The following is a 13,751-nucleotide window of genomic DNA, read 5'->3' on the forward strand; positions in this document are numbered from 1 at the left end:
ATTTTTCCCCCCGACATGCTAAAAGAAGCCCAATAATATACCACAAGGTGTCTCTTTGAGTTAGTCGATGATGAACTGCTAGTTTTTGGGTCTCACCATGGGCCTGTACACAGCAGCTTTCCTCCTGGGAGCCTTGATCTCCACTGGTAAGTAGTACAACTACTATAGGGCATGTAAAGATGATTTTTCTTGTTATTTGTTTAGCTCTGTTTTCTTACATTTAAAAGATAAACAAGGGTTTGAGGTCTAAACCCTTACAGCACAGGACAATGACTGACTAGCACTTTTTCCTCTTTCAGATGACGAAGAATAAAAATAACTCAGCCAAAGTAGAAAAATATATCCTCATTAGTTAAAGCAGGTCTAATCCAAATTAATACAGAATTTGTTTAAATGTGGGTTTTTGGAATAAGATCAGGCAGTGCAATGAAGTTGTTGTTTTTTACATTTACATTTTGGTTTACATTTAGTTTAAATAATGGAAAACTTGTTGGTCTAAACAGGTCGTGACAGACCACATCAGCACATTCAAAGCTATACTGTTGTTCAAGACTTGAATAATTAATTGAATTTGATAAATGTAAGTTTACATTAAAGTAATTGCAGGTAATTCTGTGTAATTTAGTTTATAAAGACTCAAAAAGTTGTGTAATTAGTGTCAAGGATGACTTTGTAATAATTTTATAGCCTGTACACTGGTTCCTTTTAGTCAGATGACGTAAAATGGATTGTTTGGCTACACGATTTCCCGATAAACCCTCTAATCAGCAACCTTGACTGACTGACTGGACAAAACCTGCTTATTGACAATGAATATATACTCTCTTTTAAAATATAACATTTGGGTACATAACAAAAAGGACAGTTAGTCATGTTAGATCACTGTTTAGTATTAATATTATTTAGCTGCTGCGCAAGGTGGAAAAAAAAAACAAAACCTTTATCTAAAATTAAGTCTGACAGCATTTGTATTTTGCTGTTATGAGAACTGCTAGATTTGTAATGAAATGTATCTAATAGCAACAGACGATAAGTCCAATAGCACTCTTGATGTGGGAGTCTAAAGGTGACTTGCACTTTGGGTTTTATATTGATCTAACAAATAAGAAATGTTGAGCTTTCGAGATGCTGGTTTTGTTCTCTTCCACCCTTATGTTTCCTTGTGTTATTGCTAATTTCCCAAATTTAGCAGATTTCCTAAAATGTGTTCCTAAGTGTACTGCATTCATTTTTATGTTAGTTTAATGAGTTAATAGGCAAAGATTTAATTTATGTGTCCAACAGAATGATTATATTTTTTCCTTTTACTCCTTTATACATGTAAGTCTAGCTAACATTTCTATGACTCCAGAGTCCACTGCCTACAGCCTATGACAGTGAAAAAGCTTAAATCCCAAAGACCTGACTGAATAATAACTGAATACACAAAAAGGTTTTTTAAAATATATTATTTTGTTGTATCTTAATAATAATAATAATAATAGTTGTTGTTATTATTAGCTTACATGTGCAACTTAAAACACTGTTTTAAGTTCACATCATCATCACAGACGGTGTTGTAGCAATCACAATAACTCACTCTTTTTAGGGTTAAAAGCAGTATTATACTGGGGACTATAACTAGCACACACTCTAAGTCCCTGCTTCAAAGCTGTCACGATCTGGTTACAGGGACTCAAACGCAGAGCGGTTAGATGTCTCCAAGGTGTAGTTTATTTACAGTGCCAGTGCAATATATGTACAGTGAAGGGATCCAAAACTCCGGGGAATCACAGGGTAGCTCTCTCACACTCGCTCACGTCTTCTTTGCTCACACTCACACACGTTCACACGGCAGGGAGGTCGCAGGTCCGGGGGGGGGGGAGATCTGAGGCAGAAGAGAAGGAAAGTCACCAACTAATCACAAATCACGAATTATGAATTATGAAGCACAAGTCCACAGGAGCTGTGAGAACACTAACGTCAGTAGTACAATCATCCAGCGACGAGAGGATCTGTGTTCCAGCCTCAAATAGTGCTCCCGGTGATGACAGGTGATTGTTGTCAGGTGTGTGTGCCAAGGGCTGGAGCCCACAGTGAGCTCCGCCCAGGCAGAGAGGGAGAGAACAGAAACAGCAAATGTAGCCTTGTGGGGCCGACCGGGCAGGCACGAAGACCATGACAAAACCAGCACTGTAGGGAAACAAAATGGGCCAAATCATCAGTATACATTAAATGATTAATAAGAAGGTTACCCACCATACATGCAGTCTTACATTCATTTTACACAACAGAAAGATCATCGAGATACAAATTGAATATAATATAATAGATAGATTCTTTTGTTTTATATTTTAAAAAACGAAATGTGAAGTCAAGTTTTACTCATCTTTGAGCCACACAACAAAGAAAACATTGATAAATGATTGGGGGGGGGGTTTTGGATGTGATTGATTGCAGTTGGTGGCAATGACGTGGAAGGCTACTCCAAAACTGAAGGTGCATGGATTATCTCACTGAATAAACGAGCGTATTCAGTTAACACTGTGGCTGAGTGTGCCACCAAATGTGACACCGAAACATCTTTCACATGCAAGTAAGTTCACATCTCATTTCGTTCTGTGGATCAAAATGCTGCACATATATAGAATGTTATGTATATGCAAATACATTTTTTTTTCCAGTTTTAGCTCCTACTCCTGCCATTATCCATAGGGCCGCATTTTACCCTCCACATCTGCTCCAGTTGTTCCTTTAGCTCCTGGTGGTTTTCAGTTTTCTTGTGCTTCTTCTTCCTGATGTTGCTCTGCACTGGTATTGCCACATCTATCACAACTGTTCCTCATCATCATCTATCTTCAGCTGTATTTGTGGATGCTCCATGATTCAGGTTGTGGCTCTGAAACTCATTGATCCTTACACTCTTTCCACTGCTTGTAGAACCTGAAGGTGCCTCACAATGCAAGGTGGACACCCCCATGCACTGCGTGGAGTTTTTGTTTCTCGACATCAGCTGCATCTATTGCCTTGTGTGGCCAGTGTATTTTTCACACTGGGGATCTGATGACCAGTAAGCCGTATGTGTTTTTGACTGGGATCTTATTCCTACCATTATGCCTTGTACAGTGCAGGCACTCTAATATGGTTGTGTGAAGAATTGAGTTTGTAGGTTGTCAATCCAGGCGGCGTTCAGGGTGGTCTGCGTAGTTGTAAAGTCCTGTGTTGCAGCTCTATAGACCAGGAGCTGATGCTTCTGCTGTCTGTTGTATTTCCAATGCCTTTCTGAGCTATTCTTGTGTATTGACTCATGTTTCTACTCAGTTTAGTTGCTATGATGCTTGAGAGGAGCTTCCGTATGTCTGTGGAAGGTTGCTGTGGTCTGGTGTTACTGTAGGTCCACCAGCCACTTGGCATTGGTGTGGTGTGGCACCTCTTTCTCACAGATGTTTTTTCAGTATTGTTCAGTTTCAACTCTGGGTGGGTCTGGCCCATGTTGTTATTCTCTTGTAGTTGGGAGTACGTCCTGGATTGGCTTCTTTTTTTTCTCCACTGGAGACTTCCTCTACTTGCATCCTTGATCTTTTATGCAGGTGCTTCTAAGATTACTGTGGCAGTGTATATGAGCTCATCATCCCCATAATCAGTGATGCTGATGGTGGGGATGGGGTATAAAGCAATGTCATAACATCACATCTGCAAGCATCTCCTCTGATGGGACTGTTAACCAGGAGACTCGTGCTTTTGCTTGGGTGGCTACCTTGGCTACATATTTTCTCATTTCAGTAGATGCATCTGCCGTTGCAGGTGGCTGGGCAACATTTAGTTTGGATTCACTGCTCTCTTCTACGAGGGTTGGCTCAATATTTCCATACTGCTCACTGCTTTTCCCATTGTACTGTAGACTCTGGATCTCAAGCTTTGATAACAGCTTCTCTTGTAGTAATATAGCTTTAATAGCATGGTATTAATAGCTTTCTATTAATACCATGTTATCAATCCTTGTCCATGTATGTTCCAGTGGCCACCTCAACTCCTAATGTGTACTTAACTTAGATTTGTATAGCAACTTGCAAGAAATCAAACAACACCTCATTTTTTTCCTCACAGGTCTTTTGTCTATAATGAAAAGGACCAAGAGTGTTTGACAACAGCAGCAAACTCTAAAACAGACAGTGTCTTTCGCAGAAGCAGCACAGCTTTATATGAAAAAAATGGTAATGATCCAAATTTTTCTCTATGACTAAAACTAACACTAAAGCTTCTGTTTTCATGTTGTCCTTTCTGTCAGCTACAGTGACTAGTCTATTCTAGTTTACATGTTTTTTGTTTCCAATGCTTTTTGTTGACATTGTAGTTAATGTTATAAACACAGTAGAGGACTGAAAGTTAAACACTGCTGTAATTTAATTTAGTTTCATAAAACATCACAGAACTCAGATCAGATAAATTTTTTACTATAGATAATGCGTGATAAACATCAATAAATCTATTTCTAGTCTTTTCTTTTCTTTTCTAGCATATCTTCTGGAGTGTGTAAATGGAATAGGAAGAGATTACAGAGGAACAAAGTCCAGAACAAACTCAGGAAAGATCTGTCAAAGATGGGACTCAAACTACCCACACAGGCCAAAGTGTGTGTTTGCGGTTGATTTTGCATCATCATTTCATATCCTTTTATGCCTTTGTTAAAACGTTTCATAATGTTTCTGCTGCAGTTTCATGCCGCAGAGCAACCCACTAGCAGATCTGGACTCCAATTTCTGCAGAAACCCTGATGGGGACAGCAATGGACCGTGGTGTTACACTACTGATGCTAACACCCGCTGGGAGCACTGCAACGTACCCAGCTGCTCTGGTAAGATTAATAAATCTCTGTGTTTGTTTTGTTTTGTTTTATTTCACCAACATACATGTCTAATTGTCCTCTAGCAGCCATTTCTCTTTCAACAATCGCCATTTGGTTTTTAAATTATCTAATGTAGCTAATATGTGCAATCTAGGCACTACACAATGTTCTGAAATACTGATATGCAATATGGAAGAACGGTAATTATCATGCTATGATATTTCAGATAAATCAGTGTTTTTCCTTCACAGAGGAATGTATGGTCTGCAATGGTGAGAATTACAGAGGAAAAATCTCCACCACTGAAAATGGCTTCACCTGCCAACGCTGGGACTCCCAGAAACCTCACAACCATGGCTACAATCCTAGCACGTAAGACAACATGAGCAACACTTCAGTGAGCTTGTTGTGGACATTGAAAACATTTTCCAGAAGCTACGCTAAAGCTTAAATACTTCTATTTATGCTTTGTTGAGTCTTCCACTAAAGTATCTGGAGGAGAACTACTGCAGAAACCCAGATGGAGATCCCCGACCATGGTGCTTCACCACTAGCTCATCCAAACGGTGGGACTTCTGCTCCATTCCGCGCTGCAGTAAGTCCTCACGTTTAATGAGGATAAGAATTTCACAATATTGGAAAATTTGGTGCACCACTGATGTTTGTTGCCAGACCCCACAGGTCTCTATTGCATTGACATTTGATAGCTGTTGAGGCCATTTATGTAGCTAACTCCTTATTAGCTTTAAGAAACCAGTCTGTAATTATTTGAGCTTTGTAACATGGTGTGTTATCTTGCTGGAAGCAACCATGATAAGAAGTGTACACTGTGATCATAAGGAGATCGACATGTTCAGAAAAAAAAAAGTTTGATCATTAGTTTGAACTTCAGTAGGTCACACTGGTCATATCTGTATGCTTAAATGCTTTGTGTTGCTGCCATGTGATTGACAAATTATTTCTCTTAACAATCAACATAATGCACTGCGTACCCTGTTGTATACCTAGGGGAATGCCTGTTTAATCCCATTTCCTGTACAGAACCAATCAAAACTGGCTCAATATTAATTTCATATTCGTTTCATTTATTTCAGAAAATCAATTTAAATACAACTGAAATTTCCACCATTTAATAGGGGTTTCCTTCTTTGATGTAAACCTCAAATGCACCTGCAGTTTCTAGACAACAATGTAAACAAAGCATTCAAAATCCATGTTGAATGAATATTTCTGCTCAAAGCAACATCACCCACTGCAAGAACCCACCAGCTTTAAAAGTACAAGTCAGTGGAAATATAACAGAAAAAGAATTTAAATATGTAAAAACAATAAACAGTTTTTATAGCATCTTTCAGAATCGAGTTTAAAACATGCTTTTTACAGATAATAAAGAGAGTGCAGATGTTTGACATCTTTTTTTATGACTTCTCTATACAATCCATCTTGTCTTCTTTTCTCAGCTACTGAACCTCCCACCATCATCCCAGAGGTGGACTGTGTCACCAATGAAGGTTTAGCATACCGAGGAACAATTGCTGTTACGGAGACTGGCAAAACATGCCAGAGCTGGTCGGCTCAGACACCACAAATACACAACCGAACTCCACAAAACTATCCCTGCAAGTAAGAGCTAAACCTGAAACCAGTGTCAGCCTTTAGTGATTTAATATGGTAAACAAAATATTAGTGGCACAGTTCAACTTTTTCATTAATAGCTTTTAGATCTATTGTAGAACTTCATGATCCACATGATAAAGGTAGAAAATGAGAGAGAAGAGGGCAGTAAGTGAATAAGGAAGTGCAGAGAAATAGAAACAAAGAAATGAAGGCAGCTATGAAAGAGGATAAAGAGTGGAAAGGCATTTAGTCCAGATATCTATTGAGGTATGGAGAGGCCTAGGGTGAGAAGGCAGATTAGTTTTTAACCAGATTGTTTAACTCAAATGATCGAGAGTAAAATGATGCCTGAGGAATGGAGAAGATGTTTACTGGTACTAATTTTTAAGAACAAGGACTATGGGCAGAGCTGTAGCAGCTGGAGTGGTGCAAGGTTGATCAGCCATTTCATGAAGCTATGGGAAAGTGCTAGGTTAGGAAAAGAGAGTCGAGGTTCAGTCAGCAGCAGTATGGCTTCATGCTGTGAAAGAGCACTGTAAATGGGATGTTGCTACAGAAAGCATGCTGCTGAGAGAGGAACAGTCATCCTGTATATCAAATACTCAGCACTCAGCACAATACTCAGAACTATGGAGTATGACCACTGTGCTTGTACTAAAAAGAAAAAAAAGAAGAATGTCTATTGTTGACTCTTACTCAATAACCTGTTTTTGGTTTAAGGACCCTGGTAAAAGTATCACATGAAATCTGAAAGATGATCACGCATTTTTGTGTTTTTCTGTGTTTATCTTTGTCAGAGGTCTAGACAATAACTACTGTCGCAACCCTGACAATGAAAGGAGGCCCTGGTGCTACACAACTGACCCTGACACTCGCTGGGAGTACTGCAATGTGACACGGTGTGGGAATGAAGCTGCACCAGGTATAATATTAGTCAACTTATTCCTTCTTTTAAAGTCAGCTTCATCTTCTCAAAATGTAGCCAGGAATGTTCTTCCTTTCTTTACCTTTTGCTGCAGATGATCCAGTGATCCCCCCAGATGCAGAAAACTGCTATGAAGGGAATGGTTTCAGTTATCGGGGCATAACATCAGAGACCATCAGTGGGAAAAAATGTCAGAGATGGAGCTCCATGACTCCTCACAGACATGAAAAAACTCCAGAGGCCTTCCCAAATGCGTAAGGATCAAATACATTTTATACACAGCAGAATTCTATACATGCAGAAGAGCGTCCTAACATTTTTGAGAAGCCTACTGCATAATGACAAAACAATCCACAATTTGTCTAGAGATTAATTATTGTACTTTACTTGGACTTTTGGGAGAGGAATGCTAAGGATTCTAGCTACTCAATAGCCCTGGGTCTTCTTTGGCAAAGTCTTCATTTCTTGATGCACAAAATGTTGGTGAAATCTCTCCTTTCCAGATGTGCAAGGTGCCAATTCCATAGGCACTGATTTACCCCGACACCATCAGAAATGCAGGCCTTTGAACTGAGTGCTGATAACAAGCCGGGAGGTCCCTTATCTGGCCTTGCCTTTTATAAACAGGGATTCTCCAGATTCTCTAAATATTTTGATAATGTTATCTACTATAGATGATGAAATATTGAAAGTCTTCACAATTTTACTCAAGGAATATTATCCTTAAGTTGTGCCACAATTTCTACCACTTGCTTTTCCATATTGGTCCTGATACATTTGAAGTGAGTTGTTTTGTTTCACGAAATAGAAAAATGTCTCAGTTTAAATATTCAGTGTGTTTTCTATGTCCTATTATAAATAAAATATTGAACTTATCTGGATTGGGATTCATTTTTGCAAATCATTTTGTTCTGTTTATCTTTAATTTTATAACTTTTTTCTTCAACTTACTTAAGAACCATAGACAAAACTGTTTTGAACACCTACGGTGTTGTAGGTCAAAATATACTGATGACAAATACTCGTAAAAAAAAAGTAGCAGCTAGAAAGGCTACAAAGGCTAATATTTGTTCTAAGCATGATGTGCCAGTTGATTTGTTATATGATAAATGAGCCAGCAGAGATTTATAGTCCTCCTGAGGTTTGACTCCAGGAGAAAAAAAGTATGTTGTTTTGTGGGTCGATATCCTAATGTTCCAGATCTACCTTTCAACAGAGACCTCAGTAGAAATTGGTGCAGGAACCCTGATGGAGATCAAGCTCCATGGTGTTACACTACAGACCCCACAGTTCGCTGGGAGTACTGCAACTTGGAGAAATGCCCTACAAAACCTTCAGGAACCACTCGTCCTCAACCACAGGAGCCCTCCACTAACACCCAGACACCAGCAGAAAGAGGTAAATCAACTTTTTTAAAAATGTGGATTTGCCAACATTTTGCTTGCTTGTCAGTTTTTTTGTCAGTTCTTTCACTTTTCCTGGTTCTCTGCTGCTGTTTTAGACTGCAAGACTGGAAATGGAGAAACATACCGAGGTCCAACTTCTGTTACTGTGCTGGGTGTGACCTGCCAGGCGTGGAGCGCTCAGACTCCTCACGAACACAGCAGCTTCACTCCAGAGACTCACGCCAACAAAGGTCTGGAAGGCAATGTAAGTGTGTGGGTGTTGCTATATAAACACTTTGGGGAAAGGGCAGAACTCTTTGTTTTTTTCTCTAGCCATCTAACTCTCCCCCTCTGTCCACTCTCAGAGCTGCAGAAACCCAGACGGTGATGTGAATGGACCATGGTGCTACACTACAGACAGAAACAAAAAATGGGATTACTGCCAGATCTCCGACTGTGGTTTGTATATTCAGTATATTTTATTTGTATTCGCAATAATACTCCATCACTGTGACTCTACAGTTGCTCAGTCACAACTGCAGACTGCAGTGATAACCAGTGTTGGGCAAGTTAGAATAGAATAGCTTTTTATTGTCACTGTTACAAGAACAATGAAAGGCAGTTTGGCATCTCTCCATGTGTGTGGAGTACACAATAGCGTAAGTATTTACACAATAACAGACAAATTTACATTTACATAAGAAAGATATGTACAAGTTATACATGCACCTGCAAACATACACGCACATACAGTGGCTTTCAAAAGTATTCGGCCCCCTTGAACTTTTCCACATTTTGTCACATTACAGCCACAAACATGAATCAATCTTATTGGAATTCCACGTGAAAGACCGATACAAAGTGGTGTACACGTGAGAAGTGGAACGAAAATCATACATGATTCCAAACACTTTTTACAAATAAATAACTGCAAAGTGGGGTGTGTGTAATTATTCAGCCCCCTGAGTCAATACTTTGTAGAACCACCTTTTGCTGCAATTACAGCTGCCAGTCTTTTAGGGTATGTCTCTACCAGCTTTGCACATCTAGAGGCTGAAATCCTTGCCCATTCTTCTTTGCAAAACAGCTCCAGCTCAGTCAGATTAGATGGACAGCATTTGTGAACAGCAGTTTTCAGATCTTGCCATAGATTCTCGATTGGATTTAGGACTTTGACTGGGCCATTCTAACACATGGATATGTTTTGTTTTAAACCATTCCATTGTTGCCCTGGCTTTATGTTTAGGGTCGTTGTCCTGCTGGAAGGTGAACCTCCGCCCCAGTCTCAAGTCTTTTGCAGACTCCAAGAGGTTTTCTTCCAAGATTGCCCTGTATTTGGCTCCATCCATCTTCCCATCAACTCTGACCAGCCTCCCTGTCCCTGCTGAAGAGAAGCACCCCAGAGCATGATGTTGCCACCACCATATTTGACAGTGGGGATGGTGTGTTCAGAGTGATGTGCAGTGTTAGTTTTCCTCCACACATAGCGTTTTGCATTTTGGCCAAAAAGTTCCATTTTGGTCTCATCTGACCAGAGCACCTTCTTCCACATGTTTGCTGTGTCCCCCACATGGCTTGTGGCAAACTGCAAACAGGACTTCTTGTGGTTTTCTGTTAACAATGGCTTTCTTCTTGCCACTCTTCCATAAAGGCCAACTTTGTGCAGTGCACGACTAATAGTTGTCCTATAGACAGATTCCCCCACCTGAGCTGTAGATCTCTGCAGCTCGTCCAGAGTCACCATGGGCCTCTTGGCTGCATTTCCGATCAGCGCTCTCCTTGTTCGGCCTGTGAGCTTAGGTGGATGGCCTTGTCTTGGTAGGTTTACAGTTGTGCCATACTCCTTCCATTTCTGAATGATCGCTTGAACAGTGCTCCGTGGGATGTTCAAGGCTTGGGAAATCTTTTTGTAGCCTAAGCTTTAAATTTCTCAATAACTTTATCCCTGATCTGTCTGGTGTGTTCTTTGGACTTCATGGTGTTGTTGCTCCCAATATTCTCTTAGACAACCTCTGAGGCCGTCACAGTTTCCTGTCCTGCAGTGGTACTTCTGAGTAAAAAAACTCATAAAATATGTATGTGGGGTAATCAGGTTGTTAGGTCTTAACTGTTGCAAATCTGCAACGTCTGCCTGGAGAGGGTTAACACAAACCACAAGTTATTTGCAGCCATTTAGCTTTTACCCTCTTTTTTATAACCATTTCAAACTATTTACAGAACAATCAGGCGTTCTGCATTCAATAAGATACCACACAAATTATTTGTGCCACTCCTAAAAAGTAAATTCTGTCCACTATAAAGGAGAACATCACAGCCTGACACCTGCAGACAGCAGTCACCTCATTGTTCTGACACACAACACAAATCTATCCACAACACTACACACTAACTACACAAGACAACACATTAACTACACACTCCAAACACGCTAAATGTCACAAATCTCTCACATCTCAAAACTCGCTCTCTCTCTTTTTCTACTTTCTTTCTCTCTCTCTCTCTCTCTCTCTCTCGCCGTCACTCCTAAAATGCCCCGTCTTCCTAAACAACCAAATGTCATGTTGCCATATCATTTTTTGATTGGTCGATCAACACAAAAGGGCAGGGTTTTTTTTGTTTTTTTGTTTTGTTTTGGTCATAAGCACAGAGTGCTTGCTAGCTCTGTGCTTAGAGAGTAAATGTGACGAAACTATTCAGGAAAAACGCCGAGTATATATTATTTATCATGACTCTGGTTTTACATGGCCTATCAATATAATTAAAAACAGGTATATATCACCTTGTTGCTTTGTCATCTTGAAGTGGTCATGTGATTGGCTTACCACGACTACTTTATTCTTCCTCAGTCAAACACCTGCTTAGCTCCAGGTGTACCAAAAAGTGATCGTCGAGCAGAAAGTGATTGCTGTCCGCAGGAGCGCGCAGTTGCTTAAAGCTGTAGCGCCCAGATTGCTACTTCCGTGCAACTGATATAAGATGCGGTAAGCTGAACACAGCTTCAACGGTCTGTTTGTTGAAAAATAGTAACGCGACCGCACTGCATTTTGTTGTTAGTAACGGTAACAGTGTTGTAACGATAGAAATAGTAATTCGTTAGATTACTCGTTGCTGAAAAAAGTAATGCTGTTAGTAACGTCGTTATTCCCATCACTGGTAATAACTCTTGTCAACTCTTTCAGTTTCAACAGAATTTTTTTTTGTCCGTTCAATTTTCCTGTGGCTGACAAGGGTGTTAAGACTTCTGTCTATTAATTAATTCCTCAAAACTTGAAGCTAACTTTGTCTTTTTTTGCTTCACTGGGCTTGTGAGAATTCATGACAATAAATCATTACCTTGCAGCTGGACTGGAATGTGGAACGCCAGTTGTCAAACCAAAACGCTGTTTTGGTCGTATTGTCGGCGGCTGTGTATCGAAGCCTCACTCGTGGCCCTGGCAAATCAGTCTCCGGACCATGTAAGGATATAACACCAAAGAGTTACATTTTTAAAATACTCTGAATTTCCCTAACAGATATGTAGAGTTATCCAGAAATTTAAATTATTTTGATCGAAAAATATACACAAGTTTTTTTTTGTTCACTTGTTTTTTGTTTAGTTGATTTTGTTTTTACTGAGGTATTAGGTCTGACTAATAATAAAAATGAATTATTAAAATTCAGACTAAAAGTATTATATACATGAACTAGTTTTTTTTACCATCATTCTGAGACAAGATATTTCTAATTTTAGAGATATTGTGTAAATGCAGGAAGGCAGTCCTACGTATTTGTTTAATGAGTGTGTCAAAAATGACTCCAAGATTCTTCACAGTGTTACTGATGGACAAGGTAACAAGATGAAATGTGGTGTCTAACCAAACATGGTGTACCTTGCATGATGAATACAATAACCTTAGATTTAGAAGCAGAAAATTAGAGATGATTTATATCAGTTGTCTGATAATTTTCTTTATTTGTCAGTTCACTGTTTTACCATTGTTGCCTCTTAATATCTGTATTTTTTGAAGCAAGCTGTTACAGTTCATCTGTACATTTTGAACTAAATGTCTGTTTTTCTACCAGTACGGGAACCCATTTTTGTGGAGGAACACTGATCCATCCTCAGTGGGTCGTGACTGCTACTCACTGCCTTGAGAGGTCAGAAGAGAGCCACCATTGAAACCTAAAATCAAATTCTGCAAACTCAAATCCTAAATAATTAGTGCCTATGTTTCTACATGTTATACAATACAGGTCAAGCCGCCCTTCATCCTATAAGGTACTCCTGGGTGTCCACACAGAACTCGCCAATGAGGTATCAAAGCAAGAGAGGAGACTTGAGAAAATAGTGAAGGAACCAAATGGAGCGGACATTGCTTTGCTCAAACTAGAGAGGTCAGTATAGGTCTAATTATCCCTGATCAACTACAAATAGAAATTGTGTTAAATACTACAGCAATTGGAAAACTGGATCAGTCAAATTCATCCATAAATTTGGTCACTGGACACAACATATATAACTGTAAGCATGTAAGCATAACTGTAGAAACAGACTAGTCCAAGATTATTTAATGATTAAATGTCATAATGTGACATGTGCAATATCTCAGTCTTTCCTTATTCTGTGCAATATTTTTTTGTCTTAGTGGAATTACCATCCCACATTACAGCCACAAACATGAATCAATTTGATTGGAATTCCACGTGAAAGACCAATACAAAGTGGTGTACACGTGAGAAGAGGAACGAAAATCATACATGATTCCAAACATTTTTTACAAATAAATAACTGCAAAGTGGGGTGTGTGTAATTATTCAGCCCCCTGAGTGAATACTTTGTAGAACCACCTTTTGCTGCAATTACAGCTGCCAGTCTTTTAGGGTTTGTCTCTACCAGCTTTGCACATCTACAGACTGAAATCCTTGCCCATTCTTCTTTGCAAAACAGCTCCAGCTCAGTCAGATTAGATGGACAGCGTTCGTGAACAGCAGTTTTTAGATCTTGCCACAGATTCTTGAT

The 13,751-nt window shown here is 39.5% G+C and overlaps 1 protein-coding gene across 1 annotated transcript in view; it reads left to right on the plus strand.

The window, feature by feature from the left end:
* LOC146652591 (plasminogen-like) overlaps nucleotides 1-13,751 on the plus strand; it is an 18,359-nt gene continuing 4,608 nt past the window's right edge. The window contains exons 1-16 of the mRNA XM_085381563.1: nucleotides 1-146; nucleotides 2,440-2,575; nucleotides 4,087-4,193; nucleotides 4,496-4,610; nucleotides 4,695-4,834; nucleotides 5,077-5,197; nucleotides 5,302-5,420; nucleotides 6,286-6,448; nucleotides 7,240-7,364; nucleotides 7,462-7,621; nucleotides 8,584-8,765; nucleotides 8,869-9,017; nucleotides 9,118-9,211; nucleotides 12,093-12,207; nucleotides 12,815-12,889; nucleotides 12,986-13,126. Coding sequence (XP_085237689.1) covers nucleotides 98-146; nucleotides 2,440-2,575; nucleotides 4,087-4,193; nucleotides 4,496-4,610; nucleotides 4,695-4,834; nucleotides 5,077-5,197; nucleotides 5,302-5,420; nucleotides 6,286-6,448; nucleotides 7,240-7,364; nucleotides 7,462-7,621; nucleotides 8,584-8,765; nucleotides 8,869-9,017; nucleotides 9,118-9,211; nucleotides 12,093-12,207; nucleotides 12,815-12,889; nucleotides 12,986-13,126 — 1,991 coding nt within the window. The 5' untranslated portion in view covers nucleotides 1-97. The remainder of the gene's footprint in view (nucleotides 147-2,439; nucleotides 2,576-4,086; nucleotides 4,194-4,495; nucleotides 4,611-4,694; nucleotides 4,835-5,076; nucleotides 5,198-5,301; nucleotides 5,421-6,285; nucleotides 6,449-7,239; nucleotides 7,365-7,461; nucleotides 7,622-8,583; nucleotides 8,766-8,868; nucleotides 9,018-9,117; nucleotides 9,212-12,092; nucleotides 12,208-12,814; nucleotides 12,890-12,985; nucleotides 13,127-13,751) is intronic.

The sequence above is a fragment of the Rhamphochromis longiceps genome, linkage group LG15, assembly GCF_057381845.1.
Source record: "Rhamphochromis longiceps isolate RC_006_pf linkage group LG15, R_longiceps_female_GT1.1, whole genome shotgun sequence".
NCBI lineage: Eukaryota > Metazoa > Chordata > Actinopteri > Cichliformes > Cichlidae > Rhamphochromis > Rhamphochromis longiceps.